This window comes from Vitis riparia, chromosome 8 (assembly GCF_004353265.1).
Source record: "Vitis riparia cultivar Riparia Gloire de Montpellier isolate 1030 chromosome 8, EGFV_Vit.rip_1.0, whole genome shotgun sequence".
Classification (NCBI taxonomy): domain Eukaryota; kingdom Viridiplantae; phylum Streptophyta; class Magnoliopsida; order Vitales; family Vitaceae; genus Vitis; species Vitis riparia.
In genome coordinates, this window is record NC_048438.1 from 13,897,373 (window position 1) to 13,923,473 (window position 26,101).

General features: G+C 38.6%; 3 protein-coding genes across 7 annotated transcripts in view; 1 reads left to right on the plus strand and 2 right to left on the minus strand.

Annotated features, from left to right (window-relative positions):
- Window positions 1-2,199: 2,199 nt before the first annotated feature.
- Window positions 2,200-6,768, plus strand: LOC117920540 (ankyrin repeat-containing protein At5g02620-like). 3 transcript variants are annotated; one of them, XM_034838139.1, is made up of 5 exons: window positions 2,200-2,392; window positions 2,579-2,635; window positions 2,849-3,576; window positions 4,037-4,446; window positions 5,582-6,768. In XM_034838139.1, exons 3-5 carry the CDS (start codon window positions 3,240-3,242, stop codon window positions 6,458-6,460), a joined length of 1,626 nt encoding a protein of 541 aa, XP_034694030.1. In that variant the 5' UTR covers window positions 2,200-2,392; window positions 2,579-2,635; window positions 2,849-3,239; the 3' UTR covers window positions 6,461-6,768. The 3 variants fall into 3 exon arrangements, with proteins under 3 accessions (XP_034694030.1, XP_034694029.1, XP_034694031.1); XM_034838138.1 differs by having other exon boundaries at window positions 2,200-2,668; XM_034838140.1 differs by lacking the exon at window positions 2,579-2,635.
- A 4,537-nt stretch (window positions 6,769-11,305) lies between these two features.
- On the minus strand, window positions 11,306-12,654 carry LOC117920058 (probable membrane-associated kinase regulator 4). Its single transcript, XM_034837409.1, has one exon. It carries the CDS (start codon window positions 12,570-12,572, stop codon window positions 11,481-11,483), a length of 1,092 nt encoding a protein of 363 aa, XP_034693300.1. The 5' UTR covers window positions 12,573-12,654; the 3' UTR covers window positions 11,306-11,480.
- A 2,625-nt stretch (window positions 12,655-15,279) lies between these two features.
- Window positions 15,280-26,101, minus strand: part of LOC117920476 — a 30,976-nt gene continuing 20,154 nt past the window's right edge. For 2 of the 3 annotated variants that reach the window (XM_034838034.1, XM_034838035.1), the window contains 9 exons: window positions 18,688-18,754; window positions 17,889-17,990; window positions 17,291-17,398; window positions 17,034-17,164; window positions 16,792-16,858; window positions 16,635-16,693; window positions 16,470-16,563; window positions 16,064-16,134; window positions 15,280-15,932 (listed from right to left, as the gene is read on the minus strand). In XM_034838034.1, the coding sequence (XP_034693925.1) occupies window positions 15,614-15,932; window positions 16,064-16,134; window positions 16,470-16,563; window positions 16,635-16,693; window positions 16,792-16,858; window positions 17,034-17,164; window positions 17,291-17,398; window positions 17,889-17,990; window positions 18,688-18,754 (1,018 nt within the window). In that variant the 3' untranslated portion in view covers window positions 15,280-15,613. The remainder of the gene's footprint in view (window positions 15,933-16,063; window positions 16,135-16,469; window positions 16,564-16,634; window positions 16,694-16,791; window positions 16,859-17,033; window positions 17,165-17,290; window positions 17,399-17,888; window positions 17,991-18,687; window positions 18,755-26,101) is intronic. The other variant, XM_034838036.1, reaches the window with a different exon arrangement.

The window sequence follows — 26,101 nt, forward strand, 5'->3', positions numbered from 1 at the left end:
TTCAGAACTTTTACATTTCATTTGTTTTTGTTTTAAATATTTAAATCGGTATGAACATGAATAATTAAAACAAACCATGTTTGAGATTCGGAAAAAAAATAATCCATTTTTGACTTAAATAAGTCATTAAGACAGTTTACAAATCACTTTCTAGGTTCTACACACATTTCTGAAGGTGACCCTAATTGTCTTCATTGGGCTGCGCCCTCCCCACAAGGAGACAATGTAGGCGTTTGACCCGGGCCATCTAACTGGGTTGTATTTGGGGTAAAAAGATAGGGGTGAAGATTAGATATGCGGCTATATCGTCCAGGGGTTCTGTATGGCGTTGGTCCATCCCTTGTTTGAGTACGATATTTTAATCTGCCAGTGCTGGAGTGGGACCCGGTTGGACTTATGAAAGGCCTCACCACGTAAGCGGTTGACATAAGCTGATAAACTGATAAACCCCGAGGGAATGGTCAAAAAGTTAGCTACGGGACATGTTAGCATTCCACCTTGTTGATAATGCTACGCAATATGAGGAAACTATCAGCCACGGGTGCTGACTCTAATCGCATTTACAACTATTTTCTTTTGTTAGTATCAACCATCCAAGAGTCTGAGAGGTTAACATACCTACTCCCCCACCTTTTCTCATAAATATCTCCATAAAAAGGGCCCCAGTACGAGCAGTTGTTCCATTGACTGGTGCAGGACATGGTTTCTTATCTACAGATTCCTCCCAGGGAGCCCCTTAACCTCCATCTCATTAATTTCAATCCATCTGAGATTGTGTATCCAAGTCAGTAGTTGACCTGATAGTTGTTTCCAATTTGGTTGTGAAGCAATCCAAACCATATCTTAGAAAGAGAGATAGTCAGGTTATACCGCTAATTTAGTGCCCACTTACTGATAATGTCATACAAAAAAAATATATATCTGATTATTAACCAATTACAAGTACAACAACATGAGCAGAGAGAATCATCAGCTCCAATTCGCTTCACATGGGTGCTGTCTAGACGATGTCTATTAACCAATTAACCCCAAGAATTGGAATTTCCCAACCATGATACAACGAGTCTGCTCTAGGAAAATTACTGTGTTTGAGACATTATAGCAAGCACGGTGCCTTTCAAATATGACCAAACACAAGTACTTTGGCCGGAGTGGACACTGTCCAAATGCAATGCAATGAGAACGCGTTTAAAGCGGATTAGTTAGTGTGGGGTCTGGCTATAGTCTTGAGTGGTACTTTTTTGGTATCTATCAAAAAGAGATTATCAATCAGCTCTAGGTCCAATTTGCATGTTTTTTACTTTTTACACTTTCATACTGGCTTAAATCTTATTATATATATTTAATGTTTTTGATCAGGTATCATTCCAATGCCTTAGTATTTTTCGTTAACGCCGCACCATCACGTTACAAGTGGCTAAATGGCTAGCACCATTCCTAATGTGATGCTGTTATTCTTTCACCGTCAACCCGCAATCATAGAGCCGAGTAGCCAAATTCAGGGGATATGTTGAAGAAATATAATCCTTAAATTGTGAATTTAATCATTTTTATATTTTTTATTGGAAAGTAATTAAATTACCTTTTATCATTTTAAATTTTAAAAAAATAATTATTTTTATAATAAAAGAATGATGATATTTTCATTCAAATGAAAAAAAAAGAGGGTAAAAAGACCAAATTTCAAAAATTAGATTTTGAAAATCTTTTTAATCAAATAAACCAAAATTCAACCACCATGTGAAAGCACAAGTTCAAGGGAAAAGTAGGATCTCATTTGCGGTGACCCTTGCGAGGTGATTATTAATGAATGATGAGCGAGTGCGGCATGATGGAAAGCGTGTGTGACAAAGTCCACACAACACAAGGCCTGAGGCCCTGAAGGGCCCTATATCTATGGCGGCCACACCCAACTCTGCCTCGGTCAACACATCTCTTTCAAAATTGCAATCATATCACTTGACATTTAACCTCCCTCGATTAAAATGGCCCACCTTTTTCTTGCTTTTGGCTATCATCACCCACGTGTAGTTTTATTCACCATAGAATTTTGATTTCTAATTGACCTCGGGGAAAAAACTTTGAAGCCTGTTTGTTTACTCATGAAGATCAGAATGATTTCAAGATACAAAGTTCTTTATTTTTTAGATTTTCCATGGCCCCACGCTGATACCACGTCTGCAGTTGGGATGGTAATCAACGAACGATGGGCCCTTTTTTCCTAAGCTTATTATTATTTGCCATTTTTAGTGGCTGAAACGGTGAGAAAAGAAAATTGGGTTGTTGTCGGAGTCCATAACAAACGGCCAGTTGCTTGCAAGCTTTGCGCAAGCCAACAACCATCATTCGACGTCTTACTTTTGCCTTCCCTCTCTTCATCAAGATTCAAAAGGTTCCAAACTCTTTTTTGTTTTATTTCTTCGTTTCGTTTTTCCTCCTGTTCCTCGTCAACCACACTCTGGGTTATTGAACTCCATTGAATTTTTTGTATGCCTCATATGGTGTCTTTATCTTGTTCTGTTTCATTCATGCCTCTGTTGGGTTTTTGATACCCATTTCTCTTCGACATGTGCGGCAGCTAGAATGTTTCTATATCTCCCAGCTATATTTGTTCTTTCAGAGATGATTTAATATGGTGAGACTGAAAAACTCTTTCTTCAAACCCCGGGTGAATATTTAATTTTATTATTGTTGTTTCAAACTTTTTTTTTTTTTTTTTGAATTCGGGATCTTGAAGGTAGAACCCAAGTCCCCAGTTTTCTTGTTTTGTTGAATAAATTCAAATAATTCAAATTAGGTACAGTTCTCAAACTCCACAGTCAACTTATATTGCTTTTTTCTTATACAGACGATGATGGCAATGATGGTTTATGAAGAAAATTGTGATATACTGAATCCGAATCAGTATAAGAAAATTGGGATATATACTAACTCAAATCTTAAGAGAGACTGTAGGGTGTTATCATCTCGAAGAACGTATTGAAGATTTTTTTTTTTAGGTTCAGATGATGTCAGAAAACGTCATGAGCCCCTGGGGTCAAACTTCCGGGTTTCTGACGAGCTCATTTCTGGAATCATCCAGATGATCATGTCTAGATAGAGTTGCAAATTGATCAATTGTGATGGCAGGCAGTAGGTGAATTTTGATCTGGGTTTCTCATGAAACAGTAAGATTTGGATTAAGATTCTAGAAGCATCAAGGGGCATTTTTTATTTTTCCAAGTTTGGAATTGGTTTTGATGGAGGCTCCGGCGAGGCAGCAAAGCTTCCGCCGGAAGAACATCACTAAGCAGTTGACGGGAAAACGGGATGATACTTCATTACATTCTGCAGCAAGAGCGGGAAATTTGGAATTGGCTTTAGATATTCTTTCCAAGTGTGAAGATGCGGAGGCGTTGAAGGAATTGTTGTCTAAGCAGAATCAATCTGGTGAAACTGCTCTTTATGTTGCTGCTGAATATGGTCACTGTGATTTGGTTAAGGAGATGATGGAGTACTATGATGTCTCCTCTGCTGGTATCCAAGCAAGAAATGGCTACGATGCCTTCCACATTGCTGCCAAGCAAGGGGACTTGGGTAAGCCTCTATGGATCTTACCTTGTGTCTGTTCCCACCTCATATGTATTTCTTGGTATCAAAAGTTAGCCTTGTTTCAGTCTTTTGCACGGCATAAGGATGGAGTTCTCAGAATTTTCTAAGTATACTTCAACTATTGAAGAAAAATTTACTCTACAAATTGAATTTGTTGTATATATATTTGAGCCCCTGGAATTGCTCACAACTTTCCTTCAAGAGATTTCTTGAATTTTGTCACTGTACTTGATCTTGTTAACAGCAAATGCAAATTTAAGTTATTATTTTCCCTAAGTGTTTTGGAATGTTATTGGATTAATGTCGAGATTATTGTGAAGGTTTTGTCATGATTGTTGTGCTACTGGCTTCCCTAATTGTTTCCCTCTTTCTTTACAAATTTTATGAATATTAAGTTATATAGGAGTTGGATCACCCTAATTTTGAATTGCTGATCATGTTGCAGAGGTCTTGAAGGTCCTCATGGAGGCCATTCCAGAAACTTCCATGACTGTTGATCTATCAAACACCACAGCATTGCACACTGCTGCAGCACAAGGTCATATTAGTGTAGTCAGTTTCCTCTTGGAGAAAGGCAGCAGTCTGGCCAACATAGCAAAAAGCAATGGAAAAACCGCCTTGCATTCTGCTGCTCGGAAGGGGCATTTGGAGGTTGTGAAGGCCCTATTGAGCAAAGAGCCTGGAATTTCAACAAGGACTGATAAGAAGGGCCAGACAGCTCTCCATATGGCAGTTAAGGGACAAAATATTGAAGTGGTGGACGAGTTGATGAAGTCAGATCCTTCTTTGATAAACATGGTTGATGCCAAGGACAACACTACATTGCATGTAGCTGTCCGGAAGTGTCGGGCTCAGGTGATTAAAGTCTTTCTCCAATCTTTTAGTCTATCAGCCGAATATTAAAGTTTCTATTAAGTTATAGGCCTATACTTGTTTGCTGGGTTTTCAATGAGAATCATAATAACTCATGGTTCCTTGTGTACATAGTTGAATCAGAATTAATAATTGAAAAGAAAAATAAAAAATTAATGAAAAACTATTTTTTCATGTTGTAGAAGTAGTTGCTTTCTGTTTTGCAGCTATTAAATTTTAGTTAGGCCTGCTTGGAAGGTTCAGTCAACTCAAAATAGTGTCCTAGATCCATGTCCAAGTCCTACAGTACCAGATTCTTTCACTAGTGCATCTCAATGGAGATTCCTTTGCCCTAATATGATAAAAGAACCTTTTAGTTCCTTTATATGCGGTGGTTCATTACTTTGAATCTCATTAGATAAAATGGAAGGCAAATTAGAGCATCTTAATATCCCTTGTTTCTTCTCTTGGATGCCTTCACAAAACTGTGGGAATATTAGTGCTAAAGCATCTTAGTGAATTTTCTATAAATTTATACCATTCCCCAATGTAACCAGACTCTTTATCATTGAAATCACTATCATTTATTTCAGTTTTCTTATATCTTAAGGAAGGGACTCTTAGGTTTATCTGATTGTTATTGAATTCAGGCTCCATATTTGAAAAATGAAATTTTGTGAATAATGTCATGATTCGTCACAAGGTGATGACCATCTGAATTACATTTGTTCAGGGCATGGAGTCTTGGATAATGGATTTAATATGTTTCCACAAAGTATTTGGGCCATATTTTGTTAAAAGCACCATGCCTTTTCTAATCCTGAACAGAGTGTATTTTCCATCTGTTGTACCTATAGAATGGAGTACACATTTACTCCCACTCCCCTGTCATGCCAGAACAACCAAAAGACAGAGCCATGAGGATTCATGCCAGATTCTCCTTTTGTAACATCAAAAGGGTTGGGATTTTTATGATCCATGTTGAACTATCCTTTGAATTGGCTTTAATAGAGTTCAATTAGTCTGTCACCAATTTAGTTTGCACAGATACTAGATATTATCAACTAGAGATGCTAGAAGAACAGAATCCCTCTTACAAAATTGGAAGTCCTGACATTGCACTCTGCTATTGGTGCAGATAGTTCAGCAGCTACTAAGTCACAAAGCAACTGATACAGAAGCCATCAACAAGTCTGGGGAAACTGCTCTTGACACAGCAGAGAAAACTGGGCACGCTGAGATCACAACCATACTTCAGGAGCATGGAGTCAAAAGTGCTAAATCCATCATGCCTCCGACAAAAAACAAGGCCCGAGAACTCAAACAAACTGTAAGTGACATTAAGCATGAGGTCCATCACCAGCTCGAGCACACCCGCCAAACACGTAAACGTGTGCAGGGTATAGCCAAGCGGATCAACAAAATGCATTCAGAAGGGCTCAACAATGCAATCAACTCCACCACAGTTGTAGCTGTCCTCATTGCCACTGTTGCTTTTGCAGCCATTTTTAATGTTCCAGGCCAGTATGCTGATGATCCAGAGCATGTCCCTCCTGGGCTCTCTCCTGGAGAAGCGAACATTGCCCCTAGAACTCCCTTCATGCTTTTTTTCATCTTTGACTCCCTTGCCCTATTCATATCTCTGGCTGTTGTGGTGGTTCAGACTTCAATTGTGGTCATAGAGAGGAAGGCAAAAAAGAAAATGATGGCTATTATTAACAAACTAATGTGGTTGGCTTGTGTGCTGGTCTCTGTGGCCTTTCTTTCACTTTCTTATATCGTTGTTGGAACCAAGGCAAGGTGGTTGGCTGTTGGAGTAACTGGAATAGGGACTGTGATCATGGCAACAACGTTAGGAACAATGTGTTATTGGGTGATTGTGCACCGGATCGAGGCTAAAAAATCGAGGAGCATTCGAAGGTCAACCATGAGTAGTAGGTCCCGTTCATCTCCTATGTCAGTTATGTCAGATTCTGAGATCCTGAACAATGAGTATAAGAAACTCTACGCCATTTGAGATTGACATTAAACATGTCCTTTTCCCCCTTGTTAGGCACTCTACATCCCCCTTTATCAGGTGTATATATCCTATGTAACATATGTAACCTTTCCTTTCTCATTGAAGTTGGCTGGCTATTGTTTCCACCAGCATGAGCTATGTAAGTGAAGGTTATAGAACAGTAAGCTTCTCATTTTAAAATTCACAGAGAAACAAATTAGTCAATCTATCTGGCTCAGTGGGTGTCAATAGTTTGTGAGACCATTTTCATATTCCCATGTGTATATGCTCATATGCTTGCTGATTGTTATATTTTACTTCATCAATGGACTCTATTCCCCCCACTGCTCACAACCACAATTGTTATCTTGTCATCATCACAACATAGTACTAAGAGTAGCAGCAACAGCAGCTGCTGTACGAAATAAACACAAACTGTAAGAACAGTGCTAGTAATAGACAATATGCTGTTTAGATTTTATAACGGCTGATTCATTTCTTTATTTTGTGCGTGCGTGTGTGATGAAATTTGAATCTCTCTCTATTTTCCCCCTTTTTCTTCCTTGTTTTTATCGGGGTCATTTTACTCAAGAGTTTTGAAGATCAAAGGGAGCTTAGAAGTGAAACATGAGGTCAATCTCTCAGCTTGTACGAAATTGAAAATTTTTCTTTTCATTCCCTGGATTAAGGTTGGCAAGATTCTCAATTTCTCACGTTTCTTGTGGGGGAGGGGGGTGAATCTAGAAATGATTCTTTGAATGCCCTTTTGAGTCAGCCTTTTCTCTTTATTCATTTGGGAACTGGGGTTGGGGTGTTGGAAAGAGGCAATCATAGATTAAAGCTGAAAATATCCATCCAGCTGGGTGCATGCAACTCTTTCACAAGCTTCAGGCAAAGCTGGAGCAGCAGTGTACTGCTATAATGGTGAAGAGGATATTCCCTTTCTTGAACGTTCCCATTCCAATACGCAAGTTTCATAAACCGAAACCAAAATTATTTCTTCCTAAATGGGTTTCTTTATAACCAAATTCTGAAGGTTCCCCTGGACTTGAACATTTGCCACTAATAGATGTTCTATAAATAAATTAAGCTGCATGTGACTCCTTTATGATATGATTTCATTTTCAATCAAACCCAAGTGGCCAGTGCATTGAACCTTATTGTTTGTTTCTTTTTGAGGATCAGGACAGTACCTTTGAGGAAATGAGATTGGATCAACCAAAAGAGCAATAGGCACCCAAATGAACCAGACAATATTGGCACATGGCCTGCAATCAAGGCAAGCGTGTGTGTTTTTTTATGCGTTGTTCATTTCCAATCTTCACTCCTTTCTCTCATATTTCGTTTTCTAGATTTAAATCCTCTGGAATTATTATCTCCAATGGAATATGTAGTGTTGAATCCATGGGAGGACTTAATTCAGCACAAGGTTTTTTTATTGATCTGGTTTATATGCCTGTCCATGATTTTGTCAATTTCATATATAAGATAACCCTGTCTAGAAATTATTCCAATGCATGCTAATAGAAATCTAGAGTGCTTAAATGGAGATTTCATCGTATCTGCCATAAGCATATAAAATAAGCTTTGTTTCCCTTTACTTAGAATTTGTGGAGAATGATCAAGTGTAGACACATGGGTAAAGGTTACATTGCACATAAGGGAGCATGGCTCCACTAGCCCTAGTGTACATGGACAAACATTGAAAGAACTTACTGGCTTGCAATCTGTGGAGGGAACAGATAAGGAAAACTGAAAGTGAGGATAGATTTATTTTCTTCTTTTTGCTTTATGTTCTCTCATTTTTGTAGATGGTCACTGTACTAATTAGGCCGTGTATGAGAATAAAGTGAAGATGACAAGTTAGTTCAGGGAAAATAAATTTCTCCAAAAATATCTGCAAGAAAATAATATTGATGCCTTGGATCTCTCCTGACAGTACTCACATGCTCCACTTTCTGGCTGGTCCCAGCAAAAGCTTTGATATCCTTTTTTCGATCTACTAGGACTTGTATTCTTTTTCTTATGGATGCTTAAGAAGGTGAACTTTGGGTAATCGGGTTTATATACTAGCATGTAAAGTGTAGACGATTAATTAAATTTCTTTTAATTTGGAAGTGGATGTGGAGAGCCACAAGGCAATGGAATCACCTGGTTCCATTTTAAGAAATTATTCAAGAATAGTTATAAATTTATAATTATTTGAAGACTGATCTAGACTCTACTGCAACATTTGAATGATATTACATTGGATGCCAACACGCTGGAAAGCATAATTCATAAGCTTTTTTATCTGGGTCAGTGGCATGTCTATCTTAAACTATCAAAATATCTCAGTGGGTATGAAGACAAAACAGTACCTGAAATTCAAGATTTTTAATGAGAAACCTGTACACATGAATATTGCTCATATATTTGACTTATTGTGTATCCGATCATTGTGCTTTGATTGCTTACAAAAGAAACGTAAGAAAAAATCATGGAAGAGCTCGAAATCATGGAAGAGCTCGACCTTTTTAGCAGATTGGGGTCAGTGTGTCTGTTGCATGTTTTCACGTTTTTTTTTTTTTTTTTTTTTCTTTTCTTATCATTTCTTAGTACCCAACCATAAGTGTGTCTGTTGTATGTTTCCAATTTTCTTCTTCTTTTCTTATCATCTGTAGCAATCAACCAATCAGTTAATATTGGGCATGAAAAAGATAGAAAAGTGGCTGTGTTTTAACTTTTAAGTGTGACTAAATCCATTATTAGTAAGCATAGAGGTAAAAAATTTCTTAATTCCCCACTTAAGTGATCTCCTAGACCAAGGCTTGTAGAATTTTGCATCCATTTAAGAGCCAATTTGGTTATCCTTTGCGTAAAAAGGAAAATTTTTATTCTCAGTGATGTTTTGAGACAGCTTGTGTGTTCTATGGCATATTCCTTCCTGTGGAACAGTTGAAAATGAAATCAGTCTGTTCTGAAGGCAAGCTCTAGCAAAGGCCTTACATACATGTTCTCCTTAGCTTTGTACCATGCATTCAGATTCACGAGCCTTATTCAGATGACTACTGCACCATTACTTCAAAAATAGATGCTCTGTTATAACTTATCAACAACCTGAAATGGTTTCCAAGAATGTAAACTGTAAGTTTTTTTGTTAACAAGCATATGTTTGTTGTTCTTCTGTAACTAGTTTAATATGATTCTTTCAGAATCATGCAAGATATTTTGAATAAATTGGAAAGCTGTTTGATGAAAAGACAATACCTTCTTTTCATAGAAGAGCCTGCTACTTCAATTTCTTCCCCTTCTGGTTGTGCAAAACATCTGGTGGACATGTTTGCTTAAGCTTAATGTTTAGTCAAAATCAACAGAAAGAACAAATAAACACCTTCGGATAGTTGTCTGCCTAAGAGAATTCTCTGTTTCAGCGGTTGTATTATTGATTTGGTATGCAACTGTTTGTACATCTCTTTCTTTCATCCATTTTTATTAAATGTAACTGCATTATGGATTGCTGTTGAGAGGTAGATAAGTAAATTTCAGGATTAAAATCAACATCCGGGCTGTATGCAATGATATTCATATTCGCATAAATTAGTGCTACTGTGCTGTTAATGTATAACTAATTGTCATCATGTGGGAATAGTGGGCTTATGGTTCTCCCTTTCTCTTTCAATGTGTTTTTCATGCTTTCAGAAAAGGCTGAAATGGGATGGTTGCTTGAAACTTATATTGGCTAGTCAGCCTTTCAAGGAAATTTAAGGTTCTGTGGATGAGGTCACCTCTTATTTGTGGAAGCCTGGAAGGCTGGAAGGTTCTCTTACTAACTTTTTGCTTTTTCTTTATTCCAAAGGAAAGATAAAAGGATAATGTTCTTCACTTTTATCCACTGTTTCATTATCTCCCACATTACTCTGTAGGAAATGGGCGCTGATAAAATCTGAAAGTCGAAACAGTGATATAGAATCTAGTTCAGGGGAAAAAGGAGGAAATAAGAACTACAGTTGACAAAAGGCTTAGCTAATATGGTACCCATAAATTAGAAAAGTTATGACAACTTTCTTGAAAAGGTTTCCCTCACTTGTGAGTTGTGAGGGAGCAAAAGTTAGTGCTTTCTACTCTATGATTTTATAAAGTACTTCTAATATAAAAAGAATTTTGGAAGAAAAATGAGACATGTGATAAAATTTAGAAAACATCCTTACAAAATTGAAAAATCACAATAGTGCTTTTTGTAAGAAGCACTTGATAAATGATTCTCCCAAAAATACTTCTAAAGAAAACACTTCCTTTAAAAACACTATATGGACTTCAAATTTCCTCCATGGTGCTCAAGCCACATGAGGAAGATTAACTCTTTAAATTTTGGCCACACTGAAGAGGTACCATAGAACGATTATTTCTTTTTTCAAATAAATGTCACCTATGAGCAATGACCCAAAAACAGGAACCACTAGAGCAAAACTTGTGTGACTTGTCCCTAGGCATTATCAAAATCAAAAGAACATATTAGTAATTTGGAACGTGGATTCTGCAAGGGCTATCACATATGCCATATACACAGATGGATGGGTTCTGCTGTAGTTCTAGTTTTCTTTTCATTAACTTTGTATAAGGCAGAATGGTGGTTGAAAAACTAACAGCTTTTAGAGTTCAATTTTGCCTCAATCCTGCACATCACTTCACTTCATAAGGGTTAAGGGCCTAAGGCAAGGTTGAATTTGATGGCAGTTGAGGTTTTTTTTATTTTTTTTTTCTGGGGTGGGGGATGGGTTGATGATTACGATCTTATGAAAGTAAATGTTTGAGCCCCCTGAATATGAGCCACATTATGCAACTTATGCAAGAGAAACAGAGTGAAGAATGGAACATTTGAAGAAAAAAAAATTCTATTTCCATTTATATTGAACACAGAAACTCTTTGAACTTTCATGAATTGGTCTGGTCTCACAGGGCATGGACACTATGTAAAATGGCAGAACATCACACTAGATTAAAATCACACCCAATTAGAAGGAAATGGGAAACCATCTTAGTAATCTCTCACATTTGTTCATATGCTACAAAGTGCTGGTCTTTCTTGATCTTCACAAACTGCAAACCTTGAACCAGATAGTGAATAGAACCCAACTTCAGCTACAGTTTCTCTTGAACTAAACAACTGCTGGGACTGTTTACAGTAAGCAATTGCTCCCTCAATTGAAATCTCAATCTCTGCGTTGGCGCTGCTGCACCTCTTGAGCAGCTGTAAGTCACAAAACCCATTTGAATTAAAGGAAAAGGAGGAGCAAGAAGAAGAACCGGATGAAGAAAATGATGATGACGAGCACTTGGTTGGAGAATGGCGTCCAATCGCCCCTGAGAATGACCTTCTATGGCTATTAACACCATCATCAACCATCTCTTTGTCAATGCTCTTCATGACAGTAGGTGACATTTGGTATCGCTCATTTTCAATCTGTTCAAATGGGGTTTTCTTCGCTATCTTCATGTACTTACTTAGACACTGCTTGCCTTTAGAAACATTGCACGCTTGCTCATTGCAGGCTGCCTTGGCACAAGACTCATCTGAACAACCAGACTTGCTAAACAGCGACTTGAGGTAAGTTCGGGAAGCGTTAAACTTTTGACCCAGTGAGGACTGCTTGAATTTCATCAACCAAGACTTCTTCGGTAGTTCATGGACGGAGCCGCTCACGTCAGATGACCATTCAAAGAAGTACGCATCTGGGTTGAGCTCATTACTGACCCTGCGAGACTCTGATGGTGAGATGCATGATTCCAGTGGGGTGCTGGTATTAGCGGGGGGCTTGATAGTGCTGGCCATAAATGGAATGGTGAAGAACTCCTCGTCAAAAGCTTCCTCTTTGTCCTCAAATGCTGCAGCGTTGGAGTTGTGAAGGAGTTTCTGCACCATTTGCAAGCGAGGTGGGAGGTGAAGAGGAAGGAGTTTTCCCTTGTAGAAGAGTTCATCAGCAGGGGAAATGAATTCTCTCCCATGAGAGATTGAAGACATTTGAAACTCAAACTCTCGAGATTGTGGAGGAGAGTTAATGGAGTAACATAAGAAGTTGGCTGAAGGGCTCACTTCCATGTCTATGTAGTCTTCATCTGCATAGTTATACGAAGGAAGGTTTGGGGCCATCTCTCTCTTCTCTCTCTCTCTCTCACTGTCTGTGTTTCTCCCTATGGAGATGCTTATTGGGGGGTGAGCTTGGTTATGGCAGAGGAGTGTGGAGCATCCTCTTTTAAAGTAGAGAAATTCGTAAAAATACTGGTATTTTTTAATTCATTTTTACAATATCCCGAGTATTTCCAAATGTTAAAATGCAGAAAAAGAGTATGACTTTTGTTCACGTACGCGTAAGAGCCGCTTGCTCTCCTTTGGCATTAAGTTGGTGTGGCTCTTTAGCCGTTGTCATTGCTTTTGTTTGAATTATTGACCTTGCTATTCATCTTGCACGCGTTTTTTTAAGCGTCCATCACATCTTTCTCTCATTAGATTAGATATATAACCTCTTCTCTTGACTGCATTTTCCCTACCACCCAATGATTTTTGGAAACATCTATTTAATTAAAAGGTGTAAAACGATTCCTAAATGAGATGGATAAGACGGTGAAATACAGAAGGGGCATTGGGTATATCTCATGATTCTCATCCAAAGCCAACTTTTTCTCTTTTTTATTTCTTTTTGGTTTTGGAAAAGACACTTCCCTGCCGACTTTCTTCACGCAGGGCTTACGGTGGAGTTGAACTTGTCTAATCAAGGCTCTTTGGGAAATGGACATGGAGACAAGTGGATAACAACCCAGGAAACACCCATCACCCCTGTATGTTCTTTTATGCTCTTATCAACTTCTGTCAAGGCCATGAATCTGAATCTGTACAGAAGAAGAAGATGGAAGAAGAAATCGCCACAATATTCTTGTTTGTATTGGCAAGTTTCAATGTAAGTAACACGTGAAACCTTCTTTTGAGTTTTAAGTTTTAACTTCTAATCAATGTTGAGAAAGTACAAAATGCATTCAGATGGAATGCAGATTTGAAATTTTGAGGGAGATGCTATAAGAGTGTATCTACTTGGGGGTCCTCAATGGATTGAGCCCAACACCTCTGTCCAAAAGTATCCTCTTTTTTCTATCTGCAAATCGAAATAATTAATTCTGGTGTCTCCTGCAAAAGCCTCAGCTTCTCTGCCACCAAAATTCAAATTGAAACCAGCCCATTTCTCAAAATCTGATTTTTAGGGTTCATAATAATTTAATAATGTTCATCAAATGATGGCGGGGTAGAGACAGAGTCCTATTTATTTATTTTTTACTTAAAAAAAATTCACCTTATGGGTCTCCCCATTTGCTCTGACCCAATCGTGGCAAGTTTTTGGCCCTTTCCGATAGTGCCGTGGGAATTTCGAGTTTCCCGTGGGCTCGGTAGGAACAAGCATAAGGGTCCAAGGGAGCAATAGGCCCATAGTGTCTTCTAGTCCAGGTTACCAACCCCTGGCTGGAGGAATGCTGATTGGCTTCGCTTTTTGAGAGGTGATGAGAGTGGTGGAAGCCACCGTACCTGTGAGAGTGACAGAAGAGTTGGATCAGACAAGGGATCCACACTCAAAAGAGTGTGACCAGTGAATGGCCCAATACAGTCATTCGCTGGTCACGTGATCTCTTCACTAGTGCGACACGATACTGTTACTGGAGGCGCTGTAAGGGCTAGGATCCATAATTGGTGCGGAAGAATGCGATGGGAAAGTTCCAGGCAAAGCCCAAGGGGTGTCCCTTCTAAGGAGTAGGGAATACCTTCTTCCTACATAGCCTTTCGGATGTCCAAAGTGTGTGAGCCCATTTACAATGCTGGGGCGCGCTTTCCAGGAGGGATAGCTGGTACTTTGTACTTGGTAACGTTATTGAGGAGGAGAAGATATTTTGGTACCTTTTGATGTTGAATGCTACCAGAAACCGGGGAGAGCTTCGTAACGATGGTGGCCTTCAAAGTTTAAAGCTGTCATGAAAATCTTCGTAACGATACTGCCCATTTTTAAGTATGAAAGCAACAATCTCTCAACAGTCAAGTCAAGTGACCTCATGACCGATTCGCACCCAATCATGTGGATATTGTTCGTTTTGGACCCAAGGGGACCCTCACGGCTTTAAAACACGTCTACTTGGTTAAGAGGAGGCTCTACATATATAGAGTTAGGAACATTCTCTCCTATCCGATGTGGTACATCACAAACACCCCTCCATACAGACACAACGTCCTCGTTGTGTCCTATGGGATTACGGGGCCAAACAGACAAACGCTCCTTACGGAGCCAAACAAACCCCCACACTGGAGTCAGGGATCAACTCTGATACTATTTGTAACAACCCACTCCTAACCATATAAATATTATCCGTTTTGGACCAAAATGGGCTCTTATGCCTTTAAATCGTATGTACTTGGTTAAGAGGAGCCTCTACATATATAACGTCAAGAACATTCTCCCCTATCCGATGTGGAACATCACATGACCGGTCCTTTAAACCATCTCTTATTCTTAACCAAATTAGAAACCTAGGAAATTTGGAAAAAAAATGCAAACAAAGAAAATTGAGAAGAAATGTTGAAGCAAAGAAAATGTGAAGTAAATAAATTAATTAATTTAAAGTTAATAAATTTATTTTTATATCCCATATTAAACTCATTTGACTTATTTTAATTAAAAATATAAAAATTAAATAATTTAAAAATACATAAGTCTTATATTTTTCTTAGTACAATCAAATAAGAGAAAAAAATTTCAATATTTTTTCTTTCCTTACTATTTTCCACTATTGCCTAACCCCCAGCCGTATCCCCTTCAATTACATTTGCCTCCACAAAATCAATGTTATACACCTTCCATCATTACAAGTTTTGGAGAATTAACACCAAATCAAGTGAGTCAAATATCTTTCCAGTACTACATGTCAAAGGAGGCTGCTCCCATTTAAATGCAGCTTTTTGGGAGTTTACAAGATGTTCAGTAGTCACATACAACTACTTTTTTTTTTTGTTGTATCAAAACAATGCCCGCCTTTGCCTTTTTCCTCTCCAAGCGTTGATGGAACGCAGTCTTGTTATTTGATTTAAACTACCACGTATATGTTTTATATCACCTGGAAAATTTGACACACTTCCTGTAGCCAGTTCAAGGTTTTCAGTCACCTTTCAAGTTCATCGCACACCCAGTCACTGATCTCGTCTGATGAGTGGTCCCTGCTACTCTTCCCAAATTCTGACTCCAGCTCTAACAGCTCTGCCTCTCTATCCAACGCCTTATCTCTCTTAATTGACTTATATTCTGGCATAATATGTTTGAGGTAACCGGATGGACTTTTTTGGGGTGTCTCTAGGATTGGTGGCTGTGAACTTCTTCTGGTTGGAGTTTCAATTTCCAAAGTTGGTCTCTCAATGGATTCAAATTCATCCTTTATTTTTTCCAGTGCATCGAATAGCTCTTGGACCTTTTGATCATCTTTTCTGGAATAAGTGCATACCATGTTTCCCATTTTGAGGGGGGTGAGTTTGAAATATTGTATAATAGTGCATGTCTAAAAAACAGAGAGACAAGTAAACATGAGTCAATTGACAACACAGTATGAACATTGCACCTGGAGAGGTCTTCATTTTGAGCATAGAACTGCTTCTTCATGCTGACCACTACACTGAAAGTGGTTATGAACTGCAAATGCGGATAACAAAATGAAGAAAGACAGCCCTTATAGTGTAGATAAAATGCCAAAACTGCTCAATAATAATAATAATAATAATAATAATAATAACAATAATAATAATAATAATAAATCAAATTCTCAGTGATCTGAGAATAAAGCACCTACATTGACAAAAGACGTGGAAGACAAAGCTCAATACCAAATTCGAATGGGTAAAAAAAAAAATTGATTACCCTTGCTTTCAAGTGTACTACAATTTGATGGTAGAGGAGAATGTGACTATGAAACGTTATTGAAACTATGAAAGAGAATAATATTGGATGAATATGAAAATCGTGCATACCTTGGCTTCATAATCCAGATATTCCTCTTCAAGATTTTTCCTTAGGTTCATTGCTTTTGAATTTTCATCACCCATACTTGGTATTATTGCTGACCTGGTGCCAGGTAACAGTTAGAAGCTTCGCTAACCGAGATAAAACATTTTCAAAGGAAAAGTTAAAAATACCCTCCACTTAAATTCTGCACTAGTTTCTTCACACGAGAGACAGAAGGCTCCAACTCTTCCTGGCAAGATACAAGATGTGCATGTCCAATAAGAAAATTAGGGAAATTTCATTGTATTACAAATGGACTTTATACAGGGGCATTGAGTGAATCAATACCTTGTAAGCAGAGAGAAGATGAATAACTAAATTCAAGAAGTAGTCTCCATATTTCTCCAGTTCATCTCTTTAACATAAAAAGAACATACCATTAAATACAAAGAAATTGCGATTAATTGATAAAACACAACAATATGAGGACTTAAAACTTATGCAGGACAAGACAATTAGACGTTAAACCATCTCAATTTTTTTTAGGAAAAACAGTGAAGTTTAACCAACAACGAATGTGATGTACGTACCTGACCTGATTCTCGTTTTGTGCTGTGTATGCTCTCTTGAGAGTCCATGTATCTTCCAGAAAATTAATCCATGTAGTAACAACATGTGCTTCTACTCTACACGAAGCAAGGGATCTTGACAGCTCATCTTCCTATGATTTAAACGACGTTAAAAATATAAATAGATATTAATGATGAAAGAGATCTATATTCTGCTTTGAAATATTGGTGTTGATTATGATACATGTGTTAATTCTGAATATAATTAACTTGAATACCCTTGCTTTCAAGTGTATAACAATTTGATTGCTAGCTTCAGCAAACTGCTCGCTTTCTTCCCTCGCATTATGAAGGCGTGCTCGGGCAGCAGCCAATGACGCATTGACCTACACCACATACCAAGTAGTAAAATGTCATCCAACTGGAGGATAATAAAACTATGCAGAGCACAAATTTTTCCAAATCATTAAGCATGAGTAATTTGAATGAGAGAGTGAAGAGTTTATGAGAACTCCAAACCTCTATTATTAAGGGGGTAACACTGTGAAGCACTTACCAACGAACCAAGAAGTTCTTAATTCACTTAGATCATGGTTTTTGACTTCTATAGCACCCCAAAAATACCACTTCTAACACCACTGGTATTCAATTTGATCCAGTACTTTGAAACCATGTACATCTATGCTGGAGTCTTGGGCTTGAAGCTCCATGAATGTCCATAATATAGCCATTAAATTAATTTGAATTCTTCATGACTTCATCCGGTTAATGGAAATAGTTGGGGGGAAAGCTAAGAAATTGCCAGAGAAAGCGCTCTCATTTTGGTTTTTGGGATTGTCCTAAAGAAAGAGGTACGGATAGGATCATATAAAATACCTTTTTCAATTCAGCTTCAAATTCATCTCTTTGCCTTTCAAGTGCTCCTATCTCCACTGTCAGTTCCTGGAGAAGGTCATGATACTTGAGCATCTGGATATTCTTCAATGCAATCAATCATGAAAAGCAAAGTTCCTTCTTAATGAGTATATTCGAACATAACAATCATGTTAAGCATTGAACTTTCTCAGTTATATCCAACTATCCCTATAACTTCGAAATTTGGAGAGCAATGGAACAATTATGTCTTGTATCCCAATTAGAGCAAGGAGCTTTTCATGAATAATGGCATTTTTGCATGCATGCATGTAAAAATCAACTTGGCTGGGGAACTTCCAACAAGAATCATAGAACTTAAGCATCAACAAAACGAGAGAGAGATGCAAACTATTGAATGTTCCAATGCTGAAACCATAGTGCAAATATTCAAATATGACAAATTGGAAAAGGAGGCCAAACATAGTTCTCATTTCACTAAGTCAAAACAACAGGGTAGCATAAAATGGAAAAATAAAAAAATATAAACTAAGTTCCCCGTGCAATGTGGCAAGAGAACTGTTCCCCATGCAATGAAAATTAAGTTCGTTACCACTGTTTGTATCACCCTTTATCATAAACCACTATAATCGATGGGGAACTTATAATTGATGACCTTAATTTTCCCAAAAGAAACTTATGATACATGGCTTCATGCATCCTAATCTACCCTCGCAATAGAGCATCTCAGGTAGCAAGTTTCATTAGTACTTTGATAGATTTATTTATTTGAAAATGGCAGTACTTTTTGGAGGCAGTGTACCTTCTCAAGTTGGTTAATTTCAGTATCTTTTGCCACACGAAAGTTGAGTGCTTCTTCTTTTTGATATCTGTTAGATGTGGAGGGAAGACATAAGAAATATATCATACTAAAATCTGTGTCCTAGAAATGCAATAAAAATAACAAAACTTTTGAGAGCAACAACAAATTTAGTAAAAACTAAGAAAATAATATTTTGGAAGGAAAAACACCTTTTTCATGGGAAGTAAGGAAAGTCCATTCACATGTTTCTTTCTTTCTTTATTTCTTTTTCTCCCCTGATAATGGGGAATCCACCCAACAGGGAGGTATTTATTCCAATGAAGCAAACCTTGGTACATGGGTCCACCTCTCTACCCTACACCACTTAAATGCTAGGGACGCTTGGACTTGGGACCTCTGGTTTAATGCCAGAGGGTGGTATTTTTGAGCTACATCCCAGGGGAAAACGCCATTCAGATATGTTATCTGCCCTTAAATTATCAACCAGTCAAAAAATGTAGTAAATACATTTCTTGGCATGCAGAGAATGTATTAAGAAGGGATACACAGTGCTTCTCAATTGAAGACCAAATTCAAAACTCAGATATGGTATGTATTAAATGTGCTCAGATATACTTTGAGCATTGACTTAATCTGCTTCAGCACATGTATTAAATGTCTCCTGGTTTTCTAGGAGTAGGTAAGCTTGGTATTCTTCTCTAATATGTACATGCACATGCATGAGTGCATGATATGTATGTTAAGAAATGGTTCATAACATATTAAGCAAGTGGTCCTTCACTACACTGGGAAGTTCACAAGGGAGTAGAAGATGATCAACCAATCCCCAGATTTCTTGCACGTGAAGCTCATTTTAGGAAGGAAAAGTTTTCCTTCTTTGAAGTGTATCTTTTTGTTTGCCCTGATTTGAGCTACTGTCTGGGAACTTTGATTTTAGGAGGGCAGTCAACTTTAATGACCATAGGGAAAGGAATGAAGAAAAGGATTTTCTTGAAAGGAATGTGCAGAAACAGTCTTAAAGAACATGTTGCAAGAAAATGTACATTCAGATCTAGAGTCCAGATTTTCATTGTCTTCAGAATTACTAGAGACAAAACATAATTAAAAAAAAAAAGAGAGAGATATGACTTAAACCAATTCAGAATCACCAATGTTGCTCCTAAATTGGAAATTCCAAGGCTTTATGGAGCAAGAAACCAAAAATAAAAAACAAAGCATAGTTGCATCAAGAGAGACGAAAAAGGCAAGGAAAATGATAAATGAATAACTTCTTCATATTATGAAGTTTCAACCTACAACTTGATCCTGTTTTTAGAAACAATATCAAATATAATTAAAGATAAATAACTGGGAGACTGAAAAATGACTTTCTATTTGGGTACATGCCATCTTCATTTGCATGATTATCATCATAATCATTTGAGATATACCCTGCTATACTTATGTGTGATCACCTGCACTTGGTTCCTGTAACCAAATCAAGGTACTTCTTATTTTCTATATATTATCAGAGGAGTAATACATATATATATATACAGTTGAGAGACCTGATTAGGAAGGTGTTATCCCTAAAGGAAACAACCACATTATGGTATGTACAGATATGTACAGCTAACACTCCCCCTCAAGCTGGAGCATAGATGTTGATCATGCCCAGCTTGTTACAAAAGTACTCAACTCGAGTTCCATTTAAAGCTTTTGTAAAAATATCCCCAAGTTGCTCTCCAGTCTTCACATAGCCAGTAGAGATTAGATTTTCCTCAATCTTTTCACGAATGAAGTGACAATCAACTTCAATATGTTTGGTTCTTTCATGATAGACTGGGTTCGCAGCAATATGAAGAGCGGCTTGATTGTCACACCAAAGCTTTGCTGGCATTGTGCACTTCAATCCCACTTCACATAAGAGTTGATGTATCCATATGATTTCACAAGTAGCCTGTGCCATGGCCCTATACTCAGATTCTGCACTCGAACGGGATACAACACTCTGCTTCTTACTTTTCCAAGCCACTAGATTCCCGCCGAAGAACACACAATAACCTGTAGTGGATCTTCTATCAAACTTAGAACCTGCCCAATCCGCATCAGAAAAACACTCAATACGAGTGTGTCCCTGACTACTATATAGTATGCCTAGACCAGGAGCCTTCTTTAGATAGCACAAAATCTGCTCTAAAGCCGCCCAATGCTTTATTGTAGGCGCAGATGTGAACTGACTAACAACACTTACTGCATATGCAATATCTGGTCGCGTCACGGTGAGATAATTTAGCTTCCCAACCACTCTCCGATACCTTTCAGGGTTGTAGAAGGGATCTCCATCATCTGGCATAAGTTGTACATTAGGCACCATCGGGGTAGTACATGGCTTTGCTTCTATCTTACCGGTCTCTTTAAGCAGATCAAGCACATACTTCCTCTGTGATAAGAACATCCCTTTCTTGCTCCTTGATACTTCTATTCCCAGGAAATACTTCAGTTCACCCAAGTCCTTTGTATGAAACTTGGAATGCATGAATGTCTTAAGATCAGAGATTCCTGCGTGATCATTTCCTGTAATAACTATATCATCGACATAGACCACAAGAAGTATGATACCAGCAGCTGTTTTCTTGTAGAAAACGGAGTGATCTTTCTCACTCTTGTTCATGCCAAATGCTTGAATCTCCTTACTGAATTTTCCAAACCAAGCACGGGGACTCTGCTTCAATCCATAGAGAGCTTTTTTCAGACAACAAACCTTCCCATACTCCCCCTGAGCAACAAACCCAGGAGGTTGCTCCAGATAGACCTCTTCCTCTAGATCACCATGAAGAAAAGCATTCTTGATGTCTAACTGATGTATCATCCACTGTTGGGAAGCAGCAATAGAAATAAATAGTCGAACTGAATTGAGTTTGGCAACAGGAGAGAAAGTATCAGAATAGTCTACTCCATATGTCTGAGCATATCCTCTAGCTACAAGTCTGGCTTTCAGTCGTGCCACAGAGCCATCAGGATTAACTTTTACCGCAAAGACCCACTTACAGCCAACAACTTTCTTTCCTGGAGGCAAATCAACAAGTTTCCATGTATGATTATCCTCCAATGCACAGATTTCTTCAAGCATTGCATTCTTCCACCCAGGATGATTCAGGGCCTCTGTAACAGTTTTAGGGACTGAAACAGAATCTATAGAGGCTACAAGGACACTTGAGGAAGTTGACAGGTGATCATAAGACACAAAGTTGGCAATGGAATAGATAGATTTGCAGTGTCGCTTACCTTTTCGAAGGCTAATAGGAAGGTCGAGATCACTGGAAGGATCAGATGACGAAGGAGCTGGTGCAGGACATGTATCTGTTGTCACTGGGCGCCGAGAGTACACCTGGACAATGGGTGGTTTGTCTGGAGCAGGAGGAATAGTAACAACAGGACCCAAATGAGCAAGAGACGCATCAGAATCAACCACACTTGATTGTCCAGCAATTGGTCTTGAATGAACCACTTGATACACGAGCCATTCTTCATCCTCCTCACTTGCGGAACTTGTGGGTGAAGAGAAGAAGGATGTGTCTTCGGAAAACACAACATCCGTTGAAATTAGATACTTATTGAGATCAGGCGAGAAACATCTATAGCCCTTTTGCAGTCTTGAGTACCCCAAGAAAACACACCGTAACGCCTTAGGATCAAGTTTAGTAACAAAAGGCCTTGTATCTCTAACATAGCATGTACATCCAAAAATTCTTGGTTCAAGGGGAAAAGGTGATTTCTGTGGATGTATTACTTTGTACGGAATATCACCTTTAAGCACTACAGTGGGCATACGGTTGATCAGAAAGCAAGCTGTGGAAACGGCATCAGCCCAAAACTGTTTCGGAACCTTCATCTGGAACATGAGTGCACGAGCTGTCTCAAGTAAATGCCTGTTTTTTCTTTCAGCAACCCCATTTTGAGAAGGAGTATCAACACATGATGTTTGATGAAGAATCCCATGGTGACTCAGGTAATTCTGAAATGAGTTAGACACATATTCTTTTCCATTATCGCTTCTTAATATTTTCACAGACACATCATACTGGGTTTTAATCTCAGCAGAGAAAGCACAAAAATGGGAAAACACTTCTGAACGATTCTTCATAAAATAAATCCAAGTCATTCGAGAAAAATCATCCACAAAGGTAACAAAATATCGAAACCCAGTTTGAGAAGTAACAGGGCACGGACCCCAAACATCAGAATGTACTAACTCAAACAAAGACTCAGCCCGTTTATTAATCCTTGGGCCTAAAGAACTACGATGATGCTTCGCAAAATGACACGACTCACAATCTAATGAAGGTAAAGTATCAAATTGAGGACATAATTTCTTCAACACCGATAGAGAAGGATGTCCTAACCGACAATGAGCTTCAACAGGAGAGGCAGTACTAACACACGCAACTGGTCGAGGTACCCACTCGTCAAGAATATAGAGCCCATCAGATACATGTCCTTTACCAAATGTCCGGTTCGTCATAAGATCCTGAAACACACAATGATCAGGGAAAAATGAGACACTACAATTCAGATTTTTGGTAAGTTTACTGACAGAGATTAGGTTAAAGGCCAAATTTGGTAAGTTTAACACAGACGATAACGTAATAGAAGATGTTGGTTTCACAGTCCCAGACCCTTTAATCTCATAGGTAGAACCATCAGCAACAGTAACAGGGGGAGCAGAATGTGTTCTGAAGGTAGAGAAAGTTTTATGATTACCTGTCATATGATCTGTGGCACCTGAATCAATTATCCATTTGTTTGAGGAGGAGACAAGACATGTTTTACCTGACTCTGCCAGAGCACTAACAGGAGTAGATGCTTTCAGTGTGTCTTGATACTGTGAATATTTGGCAAACTCTTCTGCTGTCATAGTGATGATCTTGTCTGAGGAGTCTGAAAACGTAGCAGTATCAGATGTAGCAACATTGGCAGTTTGAATTCTCCGATTTCGATTTTGCAATTTCCTGCAGTTTCTCTTGGTATGGCCAGCCTCATGGCAGTAAAAACACACAATAGTACTTGAATCATTGCCACGATTTTCGAATGCCCTGTTTCCGCCCCTATTATTCACCCTTCTTGTATTTTCTGCATTTCCTCCTTTGGCAACAAGAACATTGGTGTGCTGAGAAGATGAGACATTCTCAGTTCGTAGAACTCTACTGAAAACTTCCTGAAGGGAACCAATGTCAGAACCAGAAAGAATCTGAGATTTGGCAGTCTCAAACTCAGATGGGAGACCGGATAAGAAGCTCATAACAGCCATCTGTTCCCGTTGAGCCTGTTGGACTCTAACATCCGGACTAAAAGGCATAATTGCATTCAATTCCTCATATACCTTCTTGAAGTCCATAAAATATGCAGTGAGGGATTTAGCTCCCTTTTCAGGACAATGGAAGGCATTCCATACATCATACATCCGAGAGACATTTCCTTTTCCAGAATACAGAAAATCAAGATAATCCATTAGCTCCTTAACAAATTCGCAATGGCTCAGCAGACCAACAATATCACTATTAATAGAGTTTTTCATCTGCAGAAATAACCGTGCATCATCTTGCAACCAAAGTTTTCTAGTGATATCAGTAGGAGGTTCCTCAGTCAAGTGATCATCTTTAGCAACACTTCTCAGATAAATTTTGATAGTCTTGCTCCATTCAATATAATTAGACCCATTTAATTTGTGTTCAGTTATTTTTGACACAATGGGCACTATATCAGCAACAGAATGCTTATTCTCTTCCATGATAAAATTCAATCTCCAAAGTAATCAGCCCAGACCAGAAATTACAATTCACCACACAGCAAGAAGAAAGAGACAAGTACCTTTCTTACACAAAGGGGCAAAAGCGTCAAAGATTGCGTCAAAAGCAACTATAAAACCCCTTGACAAAATGGATTGCTGTCGTGGCTGCCAAGGTGGGCGGAAGGAGAATCACAACCGTCGGTTTCCGGCGACTGTGATGTACAGGGAACAGCCGGCCAGATTCGGAGCAAAGTGCGAATCTAGGGTTGCGGCGGAGCAGGAGGAACGCCGGTGATCAGCGTCGAGAGGGTGTCGGGATCTGAGACCGGGGTTCGAATCGCGTATCTGAGAAGAAGGCGTCTCAGGAAGGTGGATCGAGGGGCAAGGTTCCGGCGAAGGTGACAAATCTGACCAATCTCCGTCGATGCGTCCCAATGGCAGAATCTCAACACCATCCACAAATCTCTCTCTTTCTTTCTCGAGGATCGCAGCGGTGACTCGCGGTAACCAGAGAGATCGGGATCAGGAAAGGGTTCATTCACGGAACCCCAAGGGCAGAATCTCAAAGAACAAGAGCGGAGCGAGATCACCTTGGCCAGAGAACGGGATTGCGACACCCACGCAACTGATCGGAGGTCACCACGCGCCGGCGCGTGAGTTGATGCGTCCTGCTTCTCACGCGTTCAGCTTCAGGTCGCCGGACTTCGGGTACCGGCCGATCTTGACACCTCCCAGACTTTGAGCCAATGGCTCTGATACCATGTAACCAAATCAAGGTACTTCTTATTTTCTATATATTATCAGAGGAGTAATACATATATATATATACAGTTGAGAGACCTGATTAGGAAGGTGTTATCCCTAAAGGAAACAACCACATTATGGTATGTACAGATATGTACAGCTAACAGTTCCTTAAGCCAGAAGTTTGAGACAGACCCCAATCTACAATACCAATAAAAGTAGTTCGAATTTCTTTATTTAGATATGGAAATTTTTACAAGCAAATTCAATATATTTTTACTGGAAATTCAGACTATATTAAAACCTATCTATTAGAATCTCTTTCTGTTCCTAGACTGTTAACCATTCTATGAATGAAAGAATCTGATTCTTTTGAGAGTTCGAATTTCTTTCTTCTGTCATCAGAAAATAGTGGTTGCCACAAAAGAAACATGATTCCTGCAAACGCCTTAGTAAGAAGAGTGAATCCTGATTCCAGAGCTGGGTTATCACCTAATATAGGAGGTTCCCACTTCCAAGAACTTAAGCATTGCATTACAAAGAGTGCACCCTTAATGTTTAACCACAACAAGTTACACGTAAGGAAAAATTTGGATTCTATTCGATCCACCAAAACTGCACAAGTTGAACAATATGTAGGAAGGGTACAAAAAGGTAAACTTGAATCAACTAGGTAATTATAACGTCTAATCGAAGCTGATATAAACCTCCACACTGAAGTGACCTTATTTAGTCATTTATTTTTGAATATAAACAACCATCTTCATTTATCTGTAAGGATAATGCAAGAAGGACAAGCAATTCTTCAAGGATATACAAAAAGGTTATAAAGTAACCAAGTGTCAAGCCTTCAAACAAGTAGCTCAGGCTTAAAAATAAAAAGCTAAGGTACAAGGAAAG